The sequence below is a fragment of the Pimephales promelas genome, chromosome 3 (assembly GCF_988280905.1).
Source record: "Pimephales promelas chromosome 3, fPimPro1.hap1.1, whole genome shotgun sequence".
NCBI classification, from domain to species: Eukaryota; Metazoa; Chordata; class Actinopteri; order Cypriniformes; family Leuciscidae; genus Pimephales; species Pimephales promelas.
This window is the reverse complement of record NC_142771.1, coordinates 34,898,304-34,911,173: the sequence shown is the minus strand read 5'-3', so window position 1 is coordinate 34,911,173 and position 12,870 is coordinate 34,898,304. Positions and strand designations below refer to the sequence as shown.

General features: G+C 37.3%; 1 protein-coding gene across 1 annotated transcript; it reads left to right on the top strand.

Moving 5' to 3' along the window:
• Positions 1-436: 436 nt before the first annotated feature.
• xab2 (XPA binding protein 2) lies at positions 437-12,814 on the top strand. Its single transcript, XM_039687216.2, has 19 exons — positions 437-590; positions 993-1,141; positions 1,218-1,341; positions 1,449-1,646; positions 1,804-1,938; positions 3,380-3,544; positions 3,807-3,951; positions 4,036-4,187; positions 4,261-4,380; positions 4,457-4,588; positions 6,537-6,668; positions 6,756-6,869; positions 6,961-7,123; positions 7,864-8,054; positions 8,143-8,265; positions 8,348-8,519; positions 12,079-12,205; positions 12,320-12,426; positions 12,535-12,814. The coding sequence occupies exons 1-19, from the start codon at positions 555-557 to the stop codon at positions 12,594-12,596; spliced, it is 2,547 nt and encodes an 848-aa protein (XP_039543150.2). The 5' UTR covers positions 437-554; the 3' UTR covers positions 12,597-12,814.
• The last annotated feature ends 56 nt before the right edge of the window (positions 12,815-12,870 follow it).

The window sequence follows — 12,870 nt, the reverse complement described above, 5'->3', positions numbered from 1 at the left end:
TTTCTCAAACCAATTACTAAAAAAAAAAAAAAAAAAAAAAAGATTTCTTCATATATACAATATTTTGATTGTTCCAAATGAAATAACGGTGAGGGGAAAAATTGTGTTTAAAGATTAAAGACCAAGCAAGTAGGCTAATGCTTGCTTATGGAACTTCGATAAGTTGTAAGGGACTCTAGCAATATTATAATTGCAGACCAATAAGAAAGGGAGACCACCTAATTTCGAAAAATAGTAATTAGGGATAAAGTTCCAGATTGAATCTGGATTACATAAAACTGATATCAATTCATCTAGGTTTTTCAGAGTATTGAAGCCATACTACTTTTCCCAAGTACACCCAAAAAACGCACTGAGGCTCCCCCTAGAGGAGACGCCCTGACACAACATGCCTGTCCACGGCACTGTCCACCTCAGCCAATAGGAAGCGACTTCACTCGGAAAGGGCGGGGCGTTTGTATTCAACGATCTCAGCACGTTGGGAAAGTGTTTGTTTTGTCAAGAATTTCAAGAGTTTTTCGCACTATTAGACGGATTTTCTCTTGCTGACGAAAATGCCGACTTTAAACGGAAAGACAGACGTTATATTCGTAAGTATTTGTGTGTCTTAAATCAGTTTCGTGACATTTAACCGAGCCTGTTGTCAGCTAGCTGTGGTTAGCTTGCTAACTTCGAGAGTATAAGATAATAACTTTACGTCAAAATAATATTTGAAGATTGTTGTTAGAAACATCTGTGATTTGTTACCTGTCAAACATGTCAAACATCAACTGGAGTGTTGTTGTCATATTTAACGTCATATTTACTAACAAGAACAGTAGTTAGCATGTATGTTTGGTATTGTTTACATTAGAACAATTATGATATAATGATCGAAATATTTCTTGTTCCCTTATATAATATATAACCATTTCTCAAACTTGACTTTATCTTTTTGGGGTTGCTTGAGCATCTGTGTTTTCATAAAGCTCATGTCCTTGTGTATTTTGCAGGAAGATGATGATTTGCCTTATGAAGAAGAAATCATCAGGAATCCATATTCAGTAAAGTGTTGGATGCGTTATATCGAGCACAAGCAAAATGCTCAGAAATCAGTGCTCAATATGATCTATGAAAGAGCTTTAAAAGAGCTGCCTGGCAGGTCCGTACATGTCATCTTGTTCTCTCTTACATTGCTTGATACACATATAAATGATGTATGTTTTTTTTTCTGTCAGTTACAAGTTGTGGTACAACTACCTGAGAGAGAGGAGGAAACAGGTGAAAGGCAAGTGTATCACAGATCCAACATATGAGGAGGTGAACAACTGTCATGAAAGAGCACTTGTGTTTATGCACAAGGTAAAGTCGACATTTCATGCATTTTCACGTTTATTTGGCGGCAGCACCGTCTGTCAAAGTTACTTGATGGATGCACATTAATCTTCTTTTGTTCTCTGTCTCCTCAGATGCCGAGGATATGGATCGACTACTGTCAGTTCATGGTGTCTCAATGCAAAATCACACGGAGCAGACGGACGTTCGATCGGGCGTTACGAGCGCTCCCCGTTACCCAGCATCCTCGAATCTGGCCCTTGTATCTGCGCTTTGGCCGTAACTTGCCTCTCCCAGAAACAGCTATTCGTGTTTTCCGTCGTTACCTAAAGGTAAGGGACGGACATTATGCTGAATACCAAATACACGCTTGATTTTCTGTATGAGTTGACATTTCAAGCCTTGTGCTGTACGATTTCGTTCTGCTTGCTGTCTTGCCTTGTTTCTAGAGATCTCTACAGACTTGCTTTTCCTCTGTCCTGTGTGTAGTTGTCTCCTGAGAATGCAGAGGAGTACATTGATTACCTGCGTTCGGTTGGACGTCTGGATGAAGCGGCACTCCGACTGGCGGCGGTGGTCAATGATGAAAACTTTGTTTCTAAAGAGGGAAAGTCCAATTATCAGGTCAGGAAATACCTAATCACACATGTGCAGTGTAAATATAATACTTTTGTTCAAATGTTTGGGGTTGGTCAAAAAATTCTATTTGAATATCAAAGAAATTTAATTTAACATAAATGTATTAAAGCTGAATTTTCAGCATCATTACTGCAGTCTTCTGTGTCACATGATTCTTCAGAAATCACTCTAATATAATCTGATTTGATGCAGAAACATTTGTTATGATTAGAGCCCGACCGATAAAGGATTTTGAAGGCCGATACGATACAAATATTTTTGGGTTTTAAAATCCGATATTCCGATATATCGGCCGATATTTTATTTATTTATTTGAAACTGGACATGATAGTCACAAATTTTGTCATCCTTAATTGAGGTAAGAGAACTGATGGGCATGTTCTTTTAATTGTTATTCAGGCAATGAATGTATCGTGACCAACAGGAACGATGTAAAGTGCCCTCTGGTGGACAAACTATACAACTCCAACACTCATGACATGGTTTAAGCGTGTTTCGTCCGTTTTTATTTTATTGTTGAAATATTCATTTATCGGCCATTATAACTGCCGATACCGATAGTTTGGAAAATGCCTAATATCGGCCAATAATATCGGTCTGCCGATATATCGGTCTAGCTCTAATTATGATTATCAATGATGACGGTTAAGCTGCTTTATTTTTTTATTTTAAGCATTCTTAGTTGAATAGAAAGTTCAAAAGAACAACATTAATTTGAAATGGAAATGTTTTGCTACATTATTAATGTTTTTATTATCACTTTTGATCAATTTAATGCATCCTTGCTGAATAAAGCTATTAATTAAAAAACATATTAAATCCAGGACAGTCCAATAAAATATGGCTTGAGGTTAATAATATAAGTAGAATGCTCTTTTATGAAGTTATTTCACTTAAGGACTCATATAGTTAGATTATGCCTGAAAAGGTTTGTTTTTTATCATACGTTTATGATTTTTTTTAAATTTGACTTAGTTTTATTGTATTTATGTGATATTTGTATTTTTGTAATTTAATTTTTGCCATGAAAATACCCTTAAATGCTGACATGGCATTAAATAAAACTATATATCTTACCCCAAACTTTTGAACTATTTTAATAATGGTTCCTTTATTAAATGATGTATGATGAAATCTGAAATTGGTCACCAATTGATTAGAGTATTTTGGCATAATTCATGATGGAAGACAAAAATCCTGAAGACACAAATGTAGGTTAAAATTGCAAAAAAAAAAAATGGCATTCATTATTATTAAAGTCCCTAATCGATTCATTCAATCTTCATTCTCAGATCAATGCATTGTGATGCATCAAAGCATTTGCATCTATCTTTATATCCATATAAATTCAGGTTTGTGAATTATGCACCATGCAAATTCTCCATATTTTTACAAGAAAAATAAAAACCTGAAAATTCAATTACAGCTTTGGCACGAGCTCTGTGACCTCATCTCACAAAACCCCGACAAGGTGACCTCACTAAACGTGGGAGCGATTATCCGAGGAGGTCTCACCCGCTTTACTGACCAGCTGGGCAGACTCTGGTGTTCTCTGGCGGATTACTACATACGCAGTGGACACTTTGAGAAGGTAAAACTGTGAAATCTGAGGGGTCGTTTACAAGACACGTTTCCAACTCTTTATACATTTTGGCCGTTCATTTACACGTTTGACATGATCTGAGTGAACAGGGATCATTTTGACCACCTTGTTGTCTGTAGGCGAAACACGCAAAGGAAAAATGTTCCTATTTTAGTACTTTGTTGTCTTGTAAATGTACCCCTTAGACTCTTGAATATACTAACTCTGTTCACTCACAGGTTGACACATTAACTATCTTTTTTTTTTCAAGGCGCGAGATGTATATGAGGAAGCCATCCTAACCGTAGTCACCGTGCGAGACTTCACCCAGGTTTTCGACAGCTATGCGCAGTTTGAAGAGAGCATGATCGCTGCCAAGATGGAGACCACATCGGAACTGGGACAAGACGAAGATGGTGAGAGATTTTTTTTCTTACAGACCTTTCCGGCAAATAAGCCTTGATGTTGGTCTTACAGAAATGCTGATTTCCCCACTGTAGAAGACATTGACTTGGAGTTGCGATTGGCCCGTTTTGAGTTGCTGATAACTCGACGGCCGCTCTTACTAAACAGCGTGCTGCTCCGTCAGAACCCTCACAACGTTCACGAGTGGCACAAGAGAGTCAAACTCTACGACGGCCAACCCCGACAGGTCAGAAACGTCATGTTTAAATTAGTCGATATTTGTCTCGATGTGACTGATCCTATGTTGCTTTGTCCTGTAGATCATCAACACATACACAGAGGCTGTGCAAACAGTCGATCCTGTGAAAGCCACAGGAAAGCCTCACAATCTCTGGGTGTCCTTCGCCAGATTCTATGAGGATAACGAACAGCTAGATGACGTACGAAACTTCCCATCGATAATTACTTGGCACATTACTGTAAACTGATGGCTAACTATTTGACTTGAACTTCAAGGCTCGGACTATCTTCGAGAAGGCCACGAAGGTCAACTACAAACAGGTGGATGATCTTGCTGCGGTGTGGTGCGAGTATGGAGAGATGGAGCTGAGACATGAGAACTATGACCAGGCTTTGCGTATATTAAGGGTGAGAGACAGTGTCACACATTACCACTAGTGCTTTAGTGCAGCGATTCCCTACCGTGTTTCTACTGGTACTTCTGCTGTAATGATGAGACAGCTGTAAAACCTGTTATTAAACATAAACTAGGAGTGTCAATAGATTCAAATAAGTAACCAAAATCGATTTCATGATTCCAGAATTTAAAAACACTATGTTCCTCAATAAAGGCAAGAGTTGTTGAGGGGAAAATTGACGTCACCTTTTATTCAAACATTATTTGGTAACACTTTACTTGAAGGGGTGTGCATAAGATTAACATGACACCCTCATAACCATGACATGACATGTGTCTTGAATATGAAGGAACTGTCATTAATTGTCATTCGCTCAGTTATTACAGTTTTTTGAGATGTCTTTGTTATGACACCAATGCATCATAACCTGTCAGTGTCTTTGTCATGACAACTTGACATTACGAAGACAACACAACCTGTCATAAACATGACATAGCAGATTAACTATCAAACTTAGCTTTATTGGTTAACGTTACATTAAACTGTCAGGTGGTTGGTTTTGACATTAACTGTCATGAAGCCATTATAACTTTTTAATGACAAATTCAATTAGTGCCACTGTTGAGGTCATGAAAAATATTCATGACACAGTTATAATGGCCTCATGACAGCCAATGTCAAAGCCAACCACATGACAGTTTAACTTCATGTCAAGTCGTCATAACAAAGACATCTCAAACAATGTCATATTTGCATTCAAAATGTCATTATTGAGCAAATGACACTTAATGACAGTTGTCATAAACATGCATAAAACTTCCTTCATATTCATAATATATGTCATGTCATGGTTATGAAGGTGTCATGTCACCCCTTCAAGTAAAGTGTTTCAAATTTGTTAAAGATTTTGTAAGTATATTGCGTTATTGTGCTTGGAGTTATTTGTAGTAATGCAATGAGAAGTTCTACCAACTTCATTTTTGACCAATCTGTCAAAATTTATTAAATAAAAACTAGGCCTGTCAAACGATTAATCGCGATTAATCACATCCAAAATAAAAGTTTGTGTTTACATAATATATGTGGGTGCACTGTGTATAATTATTTTGTATGTACATAAATACACACACATGATTGTATATATTTTAGAAATATCTTCATGTATATACTGTATATAGATTTATATTATATATATATATAAATATCAATATTTTTATATATAAGTAATATTTTTTCTTAAATATACTTGCATGTGTGTGTATTATATATATATATATATGAAGAGTTCAGATGCAAAAGCCTCTAAATGCCATTTGAAATTTTCTTCTTTAATGATGATTTTTATCAAACTTGTATATTTAAGTTCAGTAATTTCACTTAAATAACAACTAATAGGTAATTATCATTGCCATTTAAGTGAAATTACTGAACTTAAATATACAAGTTTGATAATCATCATTAAAGAAGAAAATTTCAAATGGCATTTAGAGGCTTTTGCATCTGAACTCTTCATATATATATATACACACAAAATAATTATACACAGTGCACCCACATATATAATGTAAACACAAACTTTTATTTGGATGCGATTAATCGTTTGACAGCCCTAATAAAAATACAACCTGTGTCTGTAGGTTTGCTAATTTTGTCAGATGAATACCTTAAGTATATATTAATATTAATACCTTACCAAGTTTAGTGTTATGTTCTTCCCTCATATTTAAACCATTTAAAAAAAAAGCAAATTTTTCTCATATTTTGATCATTTAATTGAATTTGTAGGGTCATTGAGAACATCACTTTTGGCCACTGCTTCTATTCATTATTTTATATTATAATATTTGAGGTCATTTTGCCGCCCGGTTTCTTTGCAATAAGTGATTGACTTGGAGATCAGTGAGAATTTTCATCTCATCAAACTTTTTTCAGATGTTGACAAACCTTTTTCTTCTCAGAAAGCAACAGCGATCCCCTCAAGAAAAGCAGAGTATTTTGACGCATCAGAACCGGTGCAGAATCGAGTGTATAAATCCCTGAAAGTTTGGTCCATGCTTGCAGATTTGGAGGAGAGTCTTGGCACATTCCAGGTATGCGACTGACTGTATTTACCAAGTTGGATTTAGCAGTAAGACTCTTGCAATGTTGTGTGTTAATGGAACTGTTGTTTTTGTCAGTCCACAAAGGCGGTGTATGATCGCATCATTGACCTCCGCATCGCCACACCTCAGATCATCATTAACTATGCCATGTTTCTTGAAGAACACAACTACTTTGAAGACAGCTTCAAGGTAATGAAATTTAATCAGTGAATTATACATTTTCGCTTTAGCAAACATGTTTATTTATTCATCAAATCATATGATTTAATTTTGATTGTAGGCATATGAGCGTGGCATTGCCCTCTTTAGGTGGCCTAATGTCCATGACATCTGGAACACGTACCTCACTAAGTTCATCGACCGATATGGAGGCAAGAAGCTGGAGAGAGCACGAGACCTGTTTGAGCAAGCGCTGGATAGGTGTCCTCCTAAATACGCCAAAAGTAAGAATACAGAAAACACATGATTAACTGCATTCATTCCATTTGATCAGCTCTAACCTTTGGAAATGAACAGCGAACTCTGTTGGATATAAAAACCAGAGCCGGCCCGAGGCATAAGCGAACTAAGCGGTCCTGGCCACCAGGGGGCCCCCTAATTGGGGTTATTTTTTATTTGTATTTTTTTTAGATTACTTAAACAAGTGACATAAATCAAGGAATTAATGAATATGCCTGAATGAATCATTTAAGACAACAAAACTCTGATTTAATGATCAATATACCTGCCTACAAGTTACAACTGCTGCTGTGTCTGCCAGCGTTTAAGTCATGCGCATAATCCTTTAGACACCACAGTTGAGAAATTATATTATAAATTATAAAAATAATTATTGGCCAAATATTTTTAGTTAATTAATATTTTCAGTTTTGTCATAATTTTAGCAAATCATTTCTTTTATATGTTTTGAGACAGTTTTAAGACTGTTCAAACTTTTTTTATTTAAGTAGGCATCTATTTTTTTTTATTAAGTATTAATTTTGTTGTAGCCTAATACATAACCTAAGTGTATTCATTTATAATGTATCATTATTGCGTGACATTTGTGTCAATAATCGTCAAACACAGGTGACTCCGCGTCGTGGGAGGGGCCCCCAAATCAAATTCTGCTTAGGGCCCCCAAAAGGCTCGCGCCGGCTCTGATAAACACCCAGGTCCTGATTTAATTTGTGTTGTTTAACAGCGATCTACCTGCTGTATGCTAAGCTGGAAGAGGAGTACGGTTTGGCGCGACATGCCATGGCTGTGTATGAGAGAGCCACTTCGGCTGTAGAGCCAGAGGAACGCCATCAGATGTTCAACATCTACATCAAACGGGCAGCAGAGATTTATGGAGTCACTCACACAAGAGCGATCTATCAGAAAGCCATCGAGGTAAACCACTCCGCTGGTGTCGCTTTAGAAGTCTATCAGGGTTTATAACGTGTTTTGTGCTGTAATGAGTTAACTTGGTCTGGTGCAGGTCCTGCCAGATGAACACGCCAGAGACATGTGCCTGCGCTTCGCTGACATGGAGAGCAAACTTGGAGAGATTGACAGAGCGAGAGCCATCTACTCTTACTGCTCTCAGATCTGTGATCCCAGGGTAAATCTTACCTCACCATTCCACATTACTTTGGTCATCTTGTCTGTGATGCTGGATTTTACCCCTACCATTTCTCGAACAGTTGACGGCTCATTTCTGGCAAAGCTGGAAGGAGTTTGAGATTCGCCACGGTAACGAGGACACCATCCGTGAGATGCTGCGGATCAAACGCAGTGTGCAGGCCACATACAATACACAAGTCAACTTCATGTCCTCTCAGATGCTCAAGGCAACCACTAATGCTACTGGAACAGGCAAGTTTCATTCATTAAAAGGGTTATGACATTTCAAATTAGGCTTTTGACATGTAAGAGCATTAAAACAGTTTCATAGCTTTTGGATTTAGCATAAAGCTTTGTAATAGTAGAAAACCTGTAGTATTTTTGAATTACTGTGCTTTCCACCCTCATATCCCCCTGAGAGGAGAGATTTATGTATTTTTTTTTGTCTGGAAAAAAATCCTCTGATGACGCAAAAATCGTCATTTTGCATCAGCGGAGGATTTTTTGGCCAGAGGCTAAAGACTACAGTCCGTAGTAGTGGCTGTCCCGCATGTTCTCAACCCGCCCATAGAGGGTGTGATCTCACTCACAGAATGAACACAATAGTGTCAGACATCTATTTTCTGGAAGCTAAGCTAGCAGGCTCTTGTTCTGTGGAGAAAGCTGAGTAGTAACTTTAGGGGTTATCATCCTCTTTTTCCCGGACATGTCCGGCCGTCGATGTCCGGGAGTCAGCTTTTGCTTTCTGCAGTCGCCATTCATTGTTTACATGCACAGCTTTTGCTTCAATCTAACTGAATTCATTTTGATTGGTCAATCTGAATGTAATGTTTACATGAATGCTAAACAAGTGACCGGTTGATAGGGCTGGGTATCGATTCACATTTCAATTTCGATTCGATTTCGATTCACAAGCTCTCAGTTCGATTCGATTTCGATTCAATTTTCGATTCCTGATTTGATTCTCGATTCGACTATAATGAAGATGTAATACAAATCCTATATTTATAAAAAAGAACAGTGGACATAAGTTTACTAGTGGTTAATTAATACAAGGAAATTAAGAGCCATAAACCTGTATATAAAACTCTTTTTATTTTAGGTACACTACATGCATACAGAGAATAAACAGGATTTTGATGCAATATGCAAAAAAAGTCAGAACAGTCACACAGCTTGATCAAACAGTATCATGTTATTTTATGTTTAAGATAGATATAGATAAATAAATATATAAATATTTAGACTTTTTTTTTTACATTGATCTTACCTAAATGGTAATGTAATTTTTTGTTTATTTTTGTTTTAAGAGTTTATGTATGGAAGCTTGATTTCAATCTTTGAATTAAATTGAAAAAAGTAGCACAAATAAATACAATAGAATAAAGACACAAATTAAGAGACATTTTGGGGTAGTTTTTTGGGTATGTCAGAAATACTACAGAAAATGACTAAAGTAATCCAATGTAAAATAACACTGGATAGTCTTTTTAGTCGAGACTGAATTAAATACAAAGGCTATTAATTCTGATTGCTTACAATTAATACTATATTTTGTTGTTATGACAACAGAATTAATGACTGACACAAATGGCTGTGTTCACTTTAAGAACTAGTGCGCGAATCCATTACTGTTTCATTAACTTTCTGTCACACACGTTTAATGCTAATTTAAGACATTACCGACTGTCTTTACGAGGTTACTCACCAAGACCAGAGTTTTGACATAATGTCGCGTGTTTTAACTGTTAAAGTGATATAATCCAGGGACAAAACTTGTTTCTGGCGAGCTGTTTGTGAGGCAGATTTAGGCTGTAACGTTACTGTGCACGCAGTGAAAGACATCTCTGAGAGTCCGCGAGCACGGGATGGTTTAACATTGCTTGTAAAACACAAAAAGACGTGAAAATGATAAACGTTAGTTACGATCATAGGTTACGATGCAATGCTGGCCCGATTGTTAAGTGAATATTCCGTCATGTCCCGACTCCTGAACGCGTGTGTGTATCGACAGCTGCAGCGCTTGGCGCTTGATTAGTGCAGAGAGACGAGAAGATGCAGCACCGCGTCCGCGAGCCCTTTATATGGAGAAAATCGATTCCGGCCGTTGAGAATCGATTTTGAATCGAACACATTTTAAAAAAACGATTAATCGAAAAATCGATTTTTTTGCCCAGCCCTACCGGTTGATGTGCATTTTAACATTGGTTAGAAAATTCCCGCTCCTCCAAGAGAGATACGAGACCGGAGCGTCTCATAGGTGTTTATAATCTGTAATCACGCCACCGGCCTTGCACCGTTCTCGCGCGGCCCTCAGTCTCGTCCCGCTCGCCACAGTAAACATAACGAATGGCGACTGTAGAACACAAAAGCCGAATCTCGGACATTTTGGGCGATCTCGCAATCCCGGGCAGACTCGGAAATCATGGAGACTCACTAGTAGCCTAGACTTGTTGTTTAACTACTGCGCTTTGTTACGGGTAGGCGTGACCTCCAAGGGCAGAGAAGCAAGTGCATTCTGGGAGTTGTTGTCTTTCATCCACATAAGCCAAAAACACTTTTCTCAGTCTAAAAAGCTCCAAATTGTAAAATAATTTCACATTTCTTCTACATAAATGACCCATTTTAAATACACGTTCATCTTTCCAGAGGTGAAGTATCCCTTTAACGTCCTCCTCGTGTAGAAAAAATAAAAGCATTTATGGAATCAAGCTTCAAAAAATGGTTTGTTTGGGTATTGTGACTCTGACTCTAGAGCAAGATATCGACAAATCATTTTACACCATCACACAATTAACCCCGCCCACTGGTGTTCAGTCGGTTTAACACATGTCAAAGTAAAATAAAACCCATTATAATCACTGACGCTGTCTACACTGGATACCGTATCCACCTTAGTGTTTAACATAGGTGCAGGCGTGACCATTTTTATTTAAGTAATGCGTCATCATAAAATGTTTTATATGGAAATTCTCACAACACTTACTCTTGTGCAATAGAGAGTGGGCGTTGACACTGTGTCCTATGCAGTGACATAATCACAACATTGGCCGTTTGCTGACAAGCCTTAAAGGAGCCGCCCCTTAAAAACACATCAATTCAGACAGAGGCTTAACCTTTATTAACATATACGAACCTCAAAGAACATATTCATATTTAAAGACTTTTAATTTTTTAATTTTCCTTGCTTTTATTTTGTGATTATTTTAATTCCTTTGTGTAAAGCACTTTGAATTGCCATAGTGTATGAAATGTGCTATACAAATAAACTTGCTTTGCCTTGCCAACTGGAGATCAAAATTGATTGAAAAATGTGTCTTTATAAAAACAGTTGATCTTACCACACTAATAACTGGAGTGGTGTTTCAGTTAGCTAAATTTCAAAACATAAAAAATGGTTTTGTTAATTGAATTAAGGCTGAAATAAAATGAAATTGAAATATTAGACAAAACTTTAAGTACTCAAGCTTATAACGATATGTTTAGGTTGAATAAAGTTAAATTAAAGCTACAATGTATATATAATTAGAAAAATAAGTGACATGCATAATTACTAAACCTTTTAAATGAAATGTGAAAATATATATAACAATTAAAGCTAGTTAATGAATAAATTCTATAATCGTATATAAATGACACCTGAGTGGGGCAGAATCTAGTTATTTTCTAGAATGACAATCTATGTTTGCCATGTGAAATTTATGTGGTAAGCAAATGGGTGTTGGGAGTAATCCACAAATCGAGGTTATGTAACAGCATATTATCATTATCCAGTGTGTGTGTGTGTAAACGTTTGTGTTGTGTGTTTCAGTGTCAGATCTTGCTCCGGGAGAGAGCGGAGTGGATGACATGAGGATGCTGGAGCAGAAGGCACATCAACTGGCTGTAGAGGCCGAACAGGACAAACCCAAACCCAAAGACAAGATCCTTTTCGTCAGGTGTGCTTCGTCAACCAATCAGAGCACAAGCCCGGCTCAATGGCTTATTCAAACGATTCTGCCAAGTTTCTATTGTGCTATTTACATCACTTGACATTTGTTTGATTTGTACAGAAGTGACACCTCTCGCAGTGAACTCGCCCAACTGGCCAAACAAGCTAATCCTGACGAGATTGACATTGATGATGATGATGAGGATGCAGAAGATGGGGAACCGGATGGTTAGTTCAGATGGAACATGATTGTTTGTTTTTTTGCTAGATACTCGAACACTTCATCAGCATTGTGGGTGTTCTGTTGCTGATCCATTTGCATGTGTGTCATTTCAGAAGTCCAGTTGGAGCAAAAGACTGTCCCGACTGCTGTCTTCGGAGGACTAAAGGAGGACTGAATATGTTGCTGTAACCAAGAAACGGAGAAAATTATTAGCAACATGAATTATGTAAATGGTTTGCTACACTTTGGCAATACCAATTCAGAACACATGGTGTCACTCTTTGCAGCATTTGTATGCTTTCCTTTTTTATTTTCATGATGACATTGGGTAGATAAAATGTTAAAGCGCTGTTTTTCCTCTGTCTACTGTACATTAAAAGATCAATCCCCATGCATGACATCTACAAATCGTTTGTTATCAGATTCCAAGTCTCTGAAGGCTTTGCCCA